At 41.8% G+C, this 16,885-nt stretch overlaps 1 protein-coding gene across 1 annotated transcript; it reads right to left on the reverse strand.

The window, feature by feature from the left end:
* Window positions 1–1,938: 1,938 nt before the first annotated feature.
* On the reverse strand, window positions 1,939–16,562 carry urb2 (URB2 ribosome biogenesis homolog). The gene is made up of 12 exons (XM_062386988.1): window positions 16,421–16,562; window positions 15,587–15,720; window positions 14,560–14,736; window positions 13,303–14,438; window positions 13,066–13,204; window positions 10,195–12,670; window positions 9,831–9,991; window positions 9,613–9,723; window positions 8,128–8,370; window positions 6,118–6,214; window positions 5,116–5,249; window positions 1,939–3,003 (listed from the first exon to the last, which is right to left on the reverse strand). Exons 2-12 carry the CDS (start codon window positions 15,710–15,712, stop codon window positions 2,806–2,808), a joined length of 4,998 nt encoding a protein of 1,665 aa, XP_062242972.1. The 5' UTR covers window positions 15,713–15,720; window positions 16,421–16,562; the 3' UTR covers window positions 1,939–2,805.
* Window positions 16,563–16,885: the final 323 nt, after the last annotated feature.

Genomic DNA, 16,885 nt, shown 5'->3' on the forward strand with positions numbered 1-16,885 from the left:
AAACCAGGCATGTTTAGGCGGACTGATATTTATGAGTGTGGTGACATTCTAGTTCACAAATGCAATTCCCTAATAATGACAACACATTCATACCAGAAGTGTCAGTGAAAGTTAGGTTTGATCTTTAACTGCACCAAAGATAATCTGGGAAAAAATATGATCATAAAAGTCGTTACATTAACTAAGTGAATACACTTTCAACGAAGTCTTTCATCTATTATTGCTTAACGATGGTAATGTGTGGGTTTACTATCACCTTATAACCACCTAGCACATAAGATAACTAAGTTGAGCAAAGAGAAAACTGCTGTGGTCGAGAACATGATCTCAAGATGTTGTAAGACAGGAGTCCTGAGACTTTATGTGGCGGCAAAGAAAGATTTTGTCTTTAAGGCTGAACATGGATCAGCGAGTTCAAGTCTAAAATATTTGTCAGATTAAAAGAGCATCAATTGCAAGAGGGTTTCTATCTGCCATGTTGTTACACCTGGTCTGACTCTGTTCTGCATCACAAGTCTGAGGAAGAGCCTGGCCCTCAAAACATCAAATAAATCACTTTAACAGGAGTTTTAGACGTGCAGATCGTCTCCTTTATTTTATTGTATAGTGTGCAGAGGGTATTTCCATAGACTATACACGTGCGTCTTAGCTGCAGTGATCCCCTATACATTTGTGTGGCAGACCAATTTTCATATAAAAGACAGATTTAAAGCTTTATTATAGCTCTGCATCATTCTCACAAATATGTACCTGGCCGTGTTACTGGAGCAGTTACATCACAACACACCAAACAGAACCTACGCCTACCTAAATGCCTCATTTGCTTTAACTGAGCATTTTAAAACGTCTGTGAGAAGCCAAATTCTTAATAAAAAAGTTTTCATTTTCTTGAACATTGCTTTGACTCTCACTGAATATTTTCTCTGCATTCTCAACCGTGTACATTAACCTTCTGGTCAAACATGTCATCTGTAGGAGGAGAGTTTTCAAGTAATCTTATAAAAGTCCTTTAAACAGTAAAATGAGAATGTCAATACAATCATGTACATGGAGGGACAGTGGCAAACAGTCAGTCTTATTCATTTGAATTTTAACTGCACTACAATTTAAAAAAAAATCCCCCAATTAAAATAAACAGTGGGGTCCAAACATTGGAGACGACTTTCTAATACGCTATTGTAACATTAATCAGTTATTATAACAGCACTGAGAATTGAAACCTAAACTTTCAGTTCCCCAAAGGCCCAACAACATTATGTGATTAATCAAAAAATACTTCCGTATTCCTTAAAGAGCTCCACTCGGTTCGGACTCTTGCATCAATGTGTATAATGTCCGTTTAAATAAAACATTTATAGCACAAAAAGGTTTCACTTACTGCCACTTCTTGAATCAACAGCTTAGTGTTTCTCTTCAAAGTCAGAAAAAACAACTGTCACATCAATTCATTATGACATAAAGCAACCTGTTATTGGGGCGACAGCGTTTCTTCTGGGGGCGTCTCACAATGACAGATTTACAGTAACTTTTATGAACGTTCATTGGTAAATAGAGGAGCTTTCCACTCATTAGTTTAAGACTCTGTTTCTGCATTTGACCTTAAGGCGCAAGCATATACAGTAAATCAATAAAGTAACAGAGGCTGGCAGGATGTGAGCAGCAGACATTTAGTGCTCGGTTGGTGTAACTAAAGCAGAAAACCACACCCAAGGAAATGTTGGAACTTCAATGTGTTTGTATGAGGGATTAGATAATAGAAACCACAAGCTTCGACATTGAAGGGCCTGCTATGTTCCTATTTTTTATCAGGTGACTGTTGAATTTCTTCCTCTTTGATCTCCCTTCATATTTCCTTTCTGATCGTCTAATGAACTCAATCAAAAAAAAGGCAAAAAGTACATGAAAACAGTAGAGTGCACAAAAAGACGCAGACGCAGATTGGGTTGAGAAAGTATTGTATTGAAATGTCTCCATATAAAATGATTAACGATTGGTAAAGAAACAAAGCTAAAGAAAATATGTACAATTCCCATTTGTCGCCATTTTTCACCCAACAGTAAAATAAGCATCATATCTCACTTAAACCAGTTGGTTTTATTTATATTATTAACACAATATTTTACGTATCATTTGTCATGGTTGCAGCAAAAGGAAACACTTCCACATGATCAGTTCACATATCGACTCTGACACTATGCGAATGGTGGCTGTTGCTCCAGTCATGTTCTCCAAAGTAATCCACTAGCAGATAGCTTTGTGTTCGAATACCATATTAACCAGTTATATCAAAGAGTACTGTTTTGTTCTTAATGGCTGTGGGTCACAAACCGACATCTTCCTCAGTGACCTCGCTCAGACCTTGTCCTGAATGATGTGATCACAAGTGGTCAGCTGACATCCGATCACTCAGACCACAGTCGGAGGTGGTCTGAGATGCACTTGGCCACATTCGCTGTGTGGACACAAATGTATCCTTGGCCACATCTTAACGACAGACTACTCAGCTGATGTCCTCTGACTTCCTACAGTTTCATAATGACTAAAACATATGATTTCAATTTTTCTTTCAAATGGGTTCAATCTTTGTTCATAGTAGATCTACACACCATAGTTCCTCCTGACTCTGATCGCTTCCCTTTACCCTGCCGCCTTGTCATTGGATCCCTCAGAATGGATGTAAATACCAGGTCTGAACAGAACCAGAGATAACTGCCTAAACATCGGATGATTTACACCAGCCTGTCTCATTGAAATGCAGAAATCACATAATCTTTCCCTTTCCAGACAATTGTTTTCCTAATCGAATCAAACAGTGTACTTTTCCTCTCCTTGCCTCTCTGCTTTGTGGTAGTGGGTGTAGCTGCCGTACAGCTCGTTGAACACCTCTCTGACTCCCATCTGCAGTCCTGCCATCAGAAACTTGATGTCTTGCTCCATGCACAGGTCCATAATCTGATAGATCCCCTCAGTGAGATGCAGCTTAACGTCTGGTCGCAGAGTAACCTGGTGAGGAGAGTAAAGAGGGAGTTATTACGAGATCTGTCTCACTGGTTGATTTCCCATGAATAGAATTAGTTATGCCGAGCAGCACTGATATAATCTCCTTTTCTTGTTTCTCACTCACACATAAACACGTGCACGAAAACAGATACAAAACAGGAGCCCAGGGGGGGTCAAAAACCAACCAATGTTATATTGGTGGCCAATGGGTCACTCTCCTCTCACATCCAGTCTTTACTACAAACACATTTGCACTTGTAGCCTTTATGTTAAGGGAATGGAGAGTTTTCACGTCCATCTATAGTGAGTCTTTTACACTTAATCAGTCTGTAATGTTCAGTTTGTTCAATTTGACCTACAGGATTTTCTGAAAGCTGCTGCATCATGTCCTGTTGCCAAAGAGGAAACAAACTCATGATGAGTGAACATAAGTTGTGCGTGTTTCTCAGAGTTTTACTGCAGTAATGAAACCAAGAAAATCTGTCACAGATAGTGAATAAGAGTGAGGAAAGATGGAGTTACATGTTAAAGAAATTCTAAAGCTCTCCAACAGAAACTAACCAATCAAACTACATCTTCTGTAGCTGCTAAAGTAGATCACATTCGTGTAGATTTGTGTCACTGGACTTGTTTTGTAATGGGAATCTCTTGATACAATGAATCCTGCTGAATTACGGTGAACAAATGTATCCAAATGTAGCCCAAAGTCTCAAACTTGACCACAAAAAAAACTTCACTTTCTAATTGCAGCTCCACCCTAATTTAATTACACCCGACTGCTGCATGGAAAGTTTTATTCCGGCTAAGAGCCATTAGACACCGATCAGACAACAGAGAGACAGACAACTAAATTACCTTGGACTCGCAAATAGGTCCATCTCTTTGAACTCTCTGATAAAAAGCACAACATAAATCCAATTTTCTGGATTATTAGATGACTCAAAGAAGCTCAAACACCACTTCTGAACCAGTCAGTCTGTCTGAATGTGTACTTTCATGTATTCCTCTTGGTGTGCGACTCTGCTGCAGACTGCTGAGTCAGGTTGGCATCGCGTTAAATACAGTCTGGTAGCAGAGAGGAGCCACGTTCACCATCCAGACGTGACTCACTGCTCTGAGGGAACATCCAGCCTGAAACTTTCTGCACAGTGACTTACAGTAATACGGGACCCGCTCACCGAGATGTGTGAACTATTGCAATGCGGCCAATGGAAATAGTTGCCATCTTTGCCCGTGTGCGTCAGCGTCTCCGTCACGCAGCCCGACTCAATCTCTCCAGCTCAGCGCTAACCACCAGACAAACTGGACGGGCTCAAAGGATCAGCTGAGATCCTACCGCCTCACTTATACATCCACATATTCTGTATGTGTGTGTAAGTGTGTCACTCACAGCTGTAATGAAACCGCAGGCTCTAACAGTTGGGTTTGGACGAGGAACTGTGCTGACTGTATAACTGTGTGTGATTAAGTGTGTGTGTGTGTGTGTGTGTGTGTACATGTACTTCTATCTTTGTGAGGACCTACAAAGTGAGGATCTGGTGTTAGCAAGTCCTTATTTTCTGACACCTCTTCAAAGAGTTGTTTGTGGGTTAACACTTAGTAATCTCGGCGGTCATCAGCTATCGTATGATGACAGATTAACCTCTGGAGGCAACGGGTAATTCTTTGAGGCTTCAGTTGTAGACAGCAGATATCCAGGCCAAGTCCTTGTCTTCCATTTGCTTTACACTGTTTACAGTCTGACAAGTTTTCTTTTATCACAGAAGTAAAACGTTTAGCCACACTAAACACAATCAGCAGTTTTTTGTAGATGTTTTAGGTCCAGACACTTTTTCAAGTGGTCTTTTTTAACAGCTATTCTAATATGAATGCAGATTAAATAAAAAGCTAATAGCCATTTTGGTCAATGAGTCCTGCCTCTTTTGGTCTACCAGAGGGACTGACCTGCGGGCATCCAAAACCTGCTCACGCGTGATAGGTCAAAGTACAGACTGAAACCAAGGCTTTCTGCCCCAAAATCTTGTCGCTCGCCTACATGATTTACATTCATGAAGAATCTGTTTATAAAGATTAACACTTTAAAGTTCAGGTTAGAATGAGTTTAAGTGTTTTTACCTTCTGGAGCTCTGTGACGTACTGAGCCACCATGAAGGTCGACAGTGTGCTGAAGCTCTCAGCTGTAGCAGCAATGTGAGAAAACATCCTCTGTGTCAGTCTGGAGCACTTGTGATACACGTCACAATCAGAACCTAAAAAATGTAAAGCGAGATATCAATTTATTTACATGGTTATATGCGGAAAGTAAATGTTATGTTTACACATTATACCCGGGACTCACTGTTTTGCCTGCAGCTACACTTAGTTTACTGTAGGAAACATTCATTTTCGATCCTGTTAGCGGCTCTAGTTTCATTGACTATGTTGCACTACAATGCTGCCTCATTAACACTTGTTTTTAGGCCAAGATTATAAATGATACTTGGATTTAAGTGTGCACATCATGCACAAAACTGAGCACATCAATAATGTTAGATACTTCTACAACACACTGAATCAGCTGTGTTGTTGCTGTGGAGAAGTTTCTATGGTCACAGATTTCTGCAGAGGATTACAGCGGTCTACCAGGGATTTAACGAAAAACCTAATTGAGACCAAGAAAACTCACTGACTTAATATTTCACGGTTTCTGGGAGGCGGCTGCTGTTGAGTAAATATCAGAAGCTGCCAACAGTGTTGAAAAGTGACTGGGCACGACACCGAGTCCCTGTCGGTTCCAGTAACTCACGTAGGGCAGAAAGATGAATCTCCTCTTTTTTATTTAATTCAGCATTGAACTGACATCAAAGTTATTTCACTGAATCTTTTACAATTCAAGGACAGAAAAGTGCACATGTACATTTCCCTTGACATGCTGGGGAACCGGATGAATGGGGTTTATTATATTAGGGCCGGAGGAATTTTCTAAATGTTCCTATTACTCTGAAATAAAACCCCTAAACTACCTGCTTTTACGACTAGATTAAATCACATGTTTATTCACGTTCACATTCAAACCGCAGGTTTTTCTCCAAATTAATTAAAACAGTGAGTCAACTTTTCTGAGCTTGTAGATGTTACCTGTGTCACTGACACCTCTCTGCCGACCCTCCTGCATAATGGATGCCACCAGGCGATAGAAGACATTTAGAAAGGATGGAGCTGCATTTGACAACACCTAGACACACACACACAAACATATTTTAGATTTCACACGTTTTGTCTGATCAGGAGGTAAAACTGACAGATTGTAGTTGGACTGTCATAATGTTTGTGGTCGGTTGCCATAAAACATCCATAATGATTTTTCCATCTTAGGGGGGCCAGGTGAGATTTAGCTTAAATCTTGTAGATACTGCAAATGTACTGTTCTCTTTAGCAGGGGTATAATAGGTGTATCAATATATGTAATGAAACAATATATTTTCAAATGGATCCAGCTCAACCTGGTTATTGCATCAGAAAGAAATGTAGAGGTAATTTTTGTTTTAAAGTAAAGGGTAGAAAATGATGCACAAGACATTATTGTGATCTAATGGTACAGCCAGGGTGTCTTAAATATGTAACTTTGCAACAAACATAGAGAATAATGTGATACTGTAACAGATTCAGTTTCAGTTTTCTGTGGTTAAAGACATTTTAAAGGAGAAAAATGTAAAGTTAGCGAACATTAATATTTAAACAAAGAAATGTTTTTGAATTATTACAATATCGTAACATCTATCTGTTTCATAATTTTCCCTGTTCGAGTCACTACAGAGCAGCTACCAACATACTTTTCAGTATAAGACTGAGGTAAGGATGGCTTCCCACAAGAGCTATGCTTGCATTTCATTTGGTACCTCTCTTTGCTTGAAGACTACAGCGGATAGAGTGAGGGATGGAGAAGGAATAATTAGAGAGAGGGGGTGACGTCACCAGCTTTGGTTGGAGCTCAGTAATGGTTTCCATTGACTTGAACCCGCTCCATGCCAACCTAACCTGTCTGCCAGCTCCCCTACCTCTCACCTCTCCACCTCCCTCCCTCCATCCACTTCACTTCCTCTCATATCTTCAATGTCCTAAAACTTCCCTCACTTACTCCTCATTCTTTTGTTCTCCACCTCATGCTCTCTTCTGTTTATCACTTTTTTTTTATTTCCCTCTCGTATAAATGTAGTCTTTTATTATCTGCTTCCTTTCAGTTCTCTCTCCCTCCTCTCTCGATCCTTCTAGATCTACTGCTGTCTTTTGTCCTCACAAACATCTGAAATCAGTTAGCTGGTTCTTGCTCTGTTTTATTCAACACAGCCGACTTATTTCAGTCGCTCTCTGTCGCTGTTTCTTAACAAAGAACACTTTCAACCTTTTAACCAGTGAGAAACTCAAAAGTTATTACATCAACACCAGTACAACAAAAGGCCATATGCAGGCTAGGACATCAAATCCCCTTCAAAAAGTTTTAAAAACTAGGAGACATAAAAGGTTGATTTTTCCCACATTTTGTTTGCAATGCAAACTAAAACTAAAGCTGACATTTCTGCAGCACAGTTTAAGGCACATATTCTCTATTGACCTACAGTGAAGGTGCTCCAAATATCTATTGCTATGAGTGTGGTTATATGTTAACAACACTTTAGTTTGCGGTGTTCCTTTAAATGTCTTCTTGTTCTTTGGATTACATCACATCCTGTTGCAATTCTGTCAAATGAAACACAGATTTGGATACTTGGATAACTTCTGGACTGGAGCTATATAAAAAAATTGGCCAGTTTGATATATTTGTTGAGATCTGCCAATATCTGACATCTTGTTATCTAAGAAATGATAAATTGCAAGTAATTTAAAAACAGTAAAGCCTTTAAACAGGTTGTTTACCAGATAAGTTGATTCTTCCAATGTAAAATGTGTGCATCTTGGTCACAAATCTTCAAAATCATAAATCCTAGAGATATAGATCAAAAATGTTGGTTTATGGTATGAGTTTATGTTAAGGATAACTTTTTCACTCTAAGTATATACATCAGGCCTCAAGAATCCAGTATTGTCGGAATTATCCTCTACTAAAAGCATCTGAGCTTGGAAACCACCCAACCTTCTGTCTCTTCCTACCTGAGTATGACACTGGATGATGGCGAACAGCGCCTCATGAACAGCCAAGAAGGCTGACTGGTAGACAGTTGGGGACAAGTGGTCGAGGGGCACAGACTGCAGCGCGCCAAGCACCATGACCACGTGATGAGGGTTGGTGAAGAGCCCCTCCCCCTGCCGCAGCAGTGATGTCATTGAAGTCACCGTAGGAACGGTAAAGGAAAGCGTTAGAGAGCTGTCCAGTCCAGATGCTCTTACCAAGAACTGCAAGTAAAGACACATACACACAAAGTATGACAACTTTTTGAAGCTTTACAGTCCCCTTATGAAACCACAATTTACTAGATCTAGATGTTTATTTGGATCTGCTTTAAATTTCAGACACTCATAAATATCAGTCACCTAAACATCAGATTTTTTTATTCAAGATCCATGATTTATAAGGAGAAATGTTGAATAATGCCTTATCTTCCAATGTTAAAGAAACTGAAAGGAAATTCCTTGATCTTTTCCTGATCCAGATCCTCTCTAATGGGTTCTTCATTGACCCACACAACATCATTCCACCAAGTTTCGTGGAAATCTGTCTGGATTTTTTGTGTAATCTTGCTTACAATCACACCACCCAACAATTGTACAGGGGTGAAAACATAAACTCCATCCATCATCTTAAACCAAGAAAATCTGACGATTTTAGACTTTTAGACTCATTTTACATCGTCTCAAGAGAAGACTGAGGCGGAAACAAATCAATGACTGAAGACATATGGACATAGTGAAGGTCGTAACAGAGGAAACAACAGCATTATTAACATATTTAAGTCCAATTTGGGTGTGTGTGTGTGAGTGAGTGTTTACAGTATGATATAAGCAGATTGCTGTGTTGTCTGTTTTCTCCACCCAGCCGGCCTAATTGAAAGCACATTGACCACATTGAGACATTCCAGTGGAAATCAGCAGTCTGACCATCATCTGTTTGCACAGTCACTCCTGACAGCTGTCACATGTGCTGCACTTCCTGAAGAAATATCACTGACGTCTGAAGAACATATTAAAAATGCTCTCAGCGTGGCACTGTCCCTGCTTGTTTAAAAAAATGCAGCGCAAGTTACACTGATTAGTTATAATTTCTTCTGTCTACACATCTAAAACTCAAAGGATGATCAAAATGTAAATACAGCTTGTTTAATGGAACTCCTACAGTTTGGATTTGGACACTTCAACATATCCGTCTATAAGCTCTGTATGTTTGTATGATGCTCACTGAAGCCTGCTCCTTCCTGTGTTTGCTTTGTGTGACTTTGTGTTTAAAAAGATAGTTCACCGTAAAATGAAAATTCATTAATTATCCACTCAGCACTATGCCGATGGAGGGGTGGGTGAAGTGTTTGATGTCACAAACATGCTACGGGTCTCAGGGGGTAATAGCAGTGAGTAGATAATGAGTGAATTTAAAATTTCCGGTGAACTATCCCTGTATGTGTGTGTGTGTGTGTGTTTTCTCACCACCATAGCAGATATAATCTCCGGTGCAATGTGCCACAGAGCTTTATAGCAGGGCTCAGGTAACTGACAATAGAACAGCAGCTTAGTGATGGTTACTGCAGACAGCACCTCCTGCAGAACAGAGGAGGAACAGTGACAAGATTAAAGCAATTATTTTTTTAAGTGATCCTCTTTAAACATGAAACAACAGAAGCGATTGGGACAGATCTTGGCCTCACCCTGTAGTTTCCAGCCCTCAGTTCGCCAGAGTTAAGTCCTTCTCTGATCATCAGGAGCAGCAGCTTGAACTGAGCAGCCGTGCTTTTCTCCACCAGGTGGCGCAGCAGCTCCTGCACTGCTGGCTCCAGCTCAGAGACCTCTTTTGTTGACAGCCGTGGAGCTGCAGGCAAAATAAACAGTTTGAAGTCATATCAGTCTTTTTGATAGAGACGTGACACAACAACACAGTGTAACTCTATACACATATCAAGAAATAAATGTAATGCTTTTAACTTTTACAATAGTGTTTGGTCTTTAGGTGTTGACATATATCTGAGCTTATGCCAAGGGTTTTATAGACTGGTGTCCAGTCTGTCCGTTTACCTTTCAGCAGTCCCTGCACATTCTGCAGGATCTGAGCGTACAGCTCATCCAGCTCCTTTTCTCTCGTCTCCTCGTCTCCTCTCGTCATCTCTGCTGCCTTGTAGAATAAGGACAGGAAATGGAGATCGGAGACCAGAGATTCCATTGGCCTGAGGTCAGAGGTTAATTCTCGGAGTATCTGCTGGCACATGCTCTGATAGAGGGTCATGTGGCTCAGGGTGAGCGTGGAGCCATCCTGCTTGTTCTGTTCTTCCACTGACAGTGAGGACAGTTCACAGTGCAGCATGACGGTAACAACTTCTACCACAAAGGCTTGATCGAGGACGACAACTGGTTGGACGGCTGCTTCGCCGGCAGTCTGAGGTCTTATGGCGGACTCAACAGCTGGTCCCAGTGTAGCATTCACTTTTGTTATCATTTGGGTCAAGGTCTGATCCATTAGTTTACTCCTACCCAGGTTAGAGGTCATCTCCTGGATAAAAGAAGACAGTGATGCCAGCTCAAGATGATCAGAAGAAATGGATGCTCCTGGATCTGGTTTTCCTGAAACAGTTGCTGAACTTAGTGCAACATTGTGCCCGCTTGGCTTTTCCTTACTGGTAAGAAAAGCAACGAACTGATTCAGGTTGAGTTGGACGCTGCTGTTTCTGAATATAATCAACTGGACCAATGCCCTGATGAAGTCCTGCACTGCTTTGATTAAGTCCATCCAATCAAGGCTGTTTGTGGCTCGATATCTTCCACTGTTGCTATGCCAGAGAAGAGAAGACACAGTAGCCTGCAGCAGAGAACCAGCATGAATGAGCTTCAAAACACCTTTTAAGTGTCTGCTCTCCACAAGAGGGATCAGGATCCTGAGCAGCTTCGCCTGGAACACAGCATCAGCTTCAGAGTCAGGACGATCGTCTGACTGACAGGAGGCGGAGGTGAGCATCATGAAGAGGAGGAGGAAAACAGAGGCGAGATCCTCAGAGTTCATAGCATCTGGGTTAAGTTGTGTTAAGATTTGAATTAAGTTCACCAGTTCCTTGGTCTGTGAGTCCGTGAGTGATACAAACACGTCTCCAGTCTTAGAGGACGCCAGAATATCCTCAACTATGGTCTCCTTTTCCACCAGTTTGGGAGAGGGAGGACTCACATCACTTCCGTCTTCCTGAATCTTTGGGAGTGTAGCACAAACCTTGGGTGCATGTGCCACAAGGAGGACACCATAAATCATTTGTGCTATGGAACAAACTATAGCAGAGTTAAGTGAAGGTAACTCGGGGAGAATTAGGCTTTGGAGAAGCTGCGATGATATGAGGGAGATGGTCAGACAGCTGGGTGGACAGTCCATCCCTCCGTCTGACTGTTCGCTGAGGAGAGACCCGACGAGAAAATCTGCCATGCAGCCCATGTCCTCTCCACTCAGGTAGGGAGCAATCAAAGGCAGATTGGATGCGACAAGATGCCAGTGTGCAACAACATAGGAGCTGCTGTTTACGCTGCTTAGCTGCCCGTCCCACACCTGCTCTCCACCTGGAGTCTCCTCAAGCTTCAGATCAGCTGAAATAAAGTGGGCTGTCCTGTTAAGCAGTGCAGTAGTGCTGGATTCACACGGTAAGTTGCACTTCAGCATTACTCTCTTCATCTGCTGTAAGGTCAGGAGTTTGAGCAGCAAGCAGCTCATGGGGCTGAAGGAGGGGGAGGGATAGAGATGTGCAGGTAAAATGTCACCAGATAGAAGACTCTCAATGCGTGTTTGGAGCAGAGCATTAGAACGAGCTTCCTCCCCAGTCTCACCGACAGCTGCCTCCTGGTCAGAGTCAGGAGATGTGTATTTACCACAGTGGATATCAAAAAGCGTGTCCAATTCCACCCAGGTGTACCTGAGGAGCAGAGTGGCCTCCTGGGTCTTCTGTTCCCACAGCACTGTGACCCTCTCTGGCTCTTTGTGGTCCATTTTCTTTTTGCCTTTCCTTGGCGTCTTTTTTATCCTCTTTTCTCTTGGCAACACCTGTAGTAACTCCTTGACTACCTGCTGCATCTCATTCATCAGGGCTTGACCCTGCCTGACTAAAGGAAGAGGAGATGTATTGTCTAGAGTTTTCAGGCTGAATAAAACCGCATGAAGGAGCTGGCTGAGGGAGAAGACCTTCAGAGATGCATCTTGTCTCTCTTGGTCCACATTAAGTTGGCTTTTTTTATCATCTCCTCCTCCATCAGTGTCCATCTTCTCTGCCTCTTTTTCTTCCTTCACCAGGTCAGGGAGTATCCATGTCCTTATGCTCTCCAGCATTGATGAACAGATCTCGAGGCACTGGGACGGGGGTGTGTCCAGAAGACAAGTCCCGAGGGAGACGGAGACCGCCTCGGACAGCAGAGGAGGTCGGAGTTCTTCCAGAGCTGGCTGACAGATCACAGACAGGAGCTCCGAGAAGAAGCGAGGGATCTGACGGAGCTTAGTGTAGGTCTGGAGGAGACTGCACACCATCAGCTGTTGAGACAAATATCCAGAATCTTTCCAATTCATCTGTTTACAAAGACTCAATTCTATATTTACATGTATTCAATTCTCTTGATTTTTTATAAAATTTGCATTAGGGTTGTAACAGTAAATGTATTTGTGCTGAAACAATTTATCGGCCTTTCTGTTCTGAGCGCATGTGTATCAAATAGCGTAAGTTTCTCGTAATTATTTTACTTTAGTAAATTAACTTTATTTGTAGATTGCAGCAGTATTTGGGATTTGGAGGGTGACAGCCATCGTCTGTTAAGTAAACACATACCGAACCGTGACCTCAAAACCCAAGATATTTTGTGCATATGTAATAAATACAAATATCATATTATTACAAAATCAAATTTAGGAATTACTGTTAGAATTATGACCTGTCTGGCGCGCTGCACTCGTGCTTCCATGCACTCCGAATTAACCCAGGCTGAAGATAACAGCTGGTCCAGGTCTGGTTCAAGAATCAGATGGTTAAGACTCAAGAGCACCTTCAAACAGCGGTACCATGCTGGGATGCTGAAAGACAAGATATTAGACTTTTACAGTTAATGACCAAAAGATTGTTTATATGAAAAAAAAGATCAGGAAAAACACATCAAGGAGGTTCGTGTTACCTTGGCTGAGCCTGGTTGAAGAGCATTTGCCCCAGTGCTCTGTAAAAGTTGAGCTGGACCTCTTTGTGTCGTATTCTGTCTGCTGCTACGTTATAAATATCTGCTGACAGAGCCTGGGTTAGCAGGGACTCCACAGACAACAGAGCCAATGTCCAGCTCTCTGGGGAATGGAGGGAGTCCGGGGAAGACATCTGCCCAGTCGACTCAGACACTGACTGCTCTCCATCGAGACATAGATCTAATGCTGTGACCAATTTCGTGAGAAAATAGAAACACAGCATCTTCTGTTCTTCTTCATTCTCTCCTCTACCGTTCCCATAGCTTTCCAGAAAAAATTTAAACAGCAGAGACAACGTGTTGGACTTCACAGAGTAGTGTAGGTGCGGCTCACAGTAGCCCTGTGCCCTTAGTTTGGGAATAATGGCACTGATTGGCTTCAGGGGGCCTTTTGCTCCTCCTGGACCACGTTTCCCAGGCTCGCCTTTCGATGGAAGGAGCTCCTCCTTGTAAGAGGTCAGGTGCTCGGACGGGAAGAGGGCAGACTGAAGGATGGAGTCAATCTTGACGCGGATGTCTCTGCACAGCGGCTGACGGAGACGCAGATGTGTGTGAGAGGGAGCAAATTCCCCAGAAGTCAGCAGATGCCTAAGCAGCACTAATGGCTGGATCAGCTGGTTGGTCACCAGGGTAAAGACCCTGTTAGGGTTGGCTTGTTGTCGCTGTACCGCTAAATAACATGACAACACCTGAAGCAGCACCTCAAACAATTTAGATGAATGGTTTTCATTTGGTTTGGAAGCTGGTTTATTGGTATCTAACTCTGGCTGATCTGCAGGAGAGTCCAACGTGTCCCTACTGTTAGCAAGTGGAGTTTGAAGAGGCTCGCTCATCGCCTCATCTTGACATGTATCAGACTCAGTCACTATGATTTCTGTGAGCAAAGGCTGCTGAAGCTCACAGCAGGCCATCGAGCAGAGTTTGGCCAGCAGGTCAACCATGAGTTCATACTTGGTGATGAAGACAGATGAGAGCACGGGAGAAGAGAGAATGCCCTGACACACGCTCAGTATGGTGGCCGCGCACACCAGTGACTTGGAGCCAACACGAGAACACTCCTGGAGACGCTCAAGCAGCAGCTGGAGGAAAAAAGAGGAACAAGGAATGAAACCTTCATATACAAACCTCGACACATCCTGTTTCTTAAGTATGAATATGCAAGCGTATTGACCAACACATAATTCTGCCGTAAACAAACACCTGTGCCATGTTGAGCCTCAGGCTGACCGTCTTTCCCTGTTTGAGAAGTGAGTGGAGCTTTCGGCTGCGAAGCAGGTCATCAAGGTAACACCACAGGCCTTCCAGTACATTCTGAGAGAACTCCACCTTCTTGTTGTACCAGCCTGTCAAAGCATGGGTGCACCAGTCCAACAGCACCTGCAGTGAGAAAAGGTTAAGACAGTCATTGAAATAAAGTGTTTGAATTAAATTAACACAGGCTTTTTTCCAACTATCCTAAAGCAGACACGAATTAAATAAAATCTAAATCAACTACAGACAATGAAAAAAAATTCCCAAATCCTCCACAGTAAAAAAAATTCCAAATCCTCCAAAGTCCACACTGTGGTCACTGTATCAGCACAGTCCTAATGAAGGCCTGTCAAGTAATGTGCACTAAGATAGACGCCAATTATAAATCCAAATCCTCTAGTAGACATCATAAATATAATTAATACAAAAGCCATTGGTACCAGAGCAAAGGAACAAGTGAGGCAAATGTTCCGCAAATTCATCTGCAGCGAAGCTACAACCCATTTTTTACATTTTATTACACAAATAGAACTATCATCATATGATTATTCCTTCATTTACAACAATACAACTACATCAGCTAGTGTTGCTATGACAACTGCTTCAACTGGAACTTATGTGTAAAATAACAAATAAATAAAGGAATGCAGGAAACCTGTTTTAAAGTGCTATTTGTAATTGTGGAGGACCTGCAGACCCCTAGGCAATTAAGTATTTTTTAAGTTAGCTCCCCACTTCAAACTATAATCAGACAGCCATGAGAAAGGATTAAAACAGAGGACTCATAACATCTACTGATAATAATTGATATCTAACCAATGATCTACATGGAAGACTATTATGAAATAAAACTACAGCAACCACTTTTTACTCAGATAATATATATGGCTACTGAGGCTTTCCAACATCTGAACCTTGCACCCAAATAAAAAAACGACAACCAAAGAGCATCTTCTCAGACAACTTCAGCTGTCACCTGTTCCTTGTTGGGGAGCAGACACTGAGAGGAGATCCAGGCAAAGCGTGCCAGCTTCAGCTTGTCGTCCCATGGAGTCTGAGGACTCTTCAGTTTCAGATGGATTCCTGAGTAGATGGCAGCCATCACTGTAGCTGATGTGCACAGGAAACAAGACGAGCGTTTCATTGTGTGATTGTACTTTAGGCACAGTTAACAAACTCAACACACACTTAATTAGAGAACATGCTGAGAGCGGTCACATTTAGGTTAATGTGTAATGTTCAATCATTACTAAGTCCCTACGCCTCAAACTCTCATTCATCCCAAAGCATATCACAGTATATCACACTGAAACATCTGGATTCAGCCGTGTATCTCAATAACCTTTGCTCTTTGTCAGGCACATTTACACTTTGCTTAATGTCACCTGTTGTTGTTAATCTTTTAAGCGTTATATCCTTAAGTGTTTCATCTTTATAAGTATTGTAGGGCAGGTGCAATGTTCAACTCGCTTTTATTCTTATTACTGTGGGTCATATACTATATGTCCTTGTGTACTGTTCTGTTGTAGCACTTTGGCCTAAGAACAACTTCCCAATGAAGTATATACTTTTGATCTGATTATTATTATTATTGGGGTGTACATGCTTTTCATGTATTCAAACCATATTTCTGACTCTCCGCTTCTAAAGCTAACGGCACCTAGCTAGATAGCACGTTCTAGCTGACGTCAGAAGAAGCTAATAGTTGGGCTGTCACTCGTCTGTACTGGATCAAACTATCCCTGAGCATCGACTGTGCTTATATATAAAACATTCATGCACTTGTAAACATTTCTTTCAGTGAACTCACGACTTTACAGCAGGCACGTGGCTCCTGTTTTCAGATGGGGACGAACTTTCAACTTTCACCCTGCCGGCCAGCCAAAAGCAAACGAGAGTCGATCGACATCATCCTCCAACAGTTGTCACTATGGTCGGCACAGATATTCCAGAGTAATGTCTCTCTCTCACGGAATCTCCCTCTCTCTCTCACACACACAGAAATGGCATAATATTCAAATTAACTTATTTGTAATTATTAGTAGTATGCAAAAACAGAAAGATTATGCAACATTTATTTTTCAAAATAACAGAAAACCACTTCTTTAAACTATCGAAAATTCAGCTTATATACCGGATGCAAATAGGAAATAGGTTTTTGCATTGCAAATTTGCTCAAAAATATTGACAACTGCCAAGCAGCCATATATGAGTTTATGGAAATATTCCAATCATGAAATTATGGTTTCTGCTGTGGAGTCAACTGAACACTATG

The sequence above is a fragment of the Platichthys flesus genome, chromosome 1, assembly GCF_949316205.1.
Source record: "Platichthys flesus chromosome 1, fPlaFle2.1, whole genome shotgun sequence".
Taxonomy (NCBI): Eukaryota; Metazoa; Chordata; class Actinopteri; order Pleuronectiformes; family Pleuronectidae; genus Platichthys; species Platichthys flesus.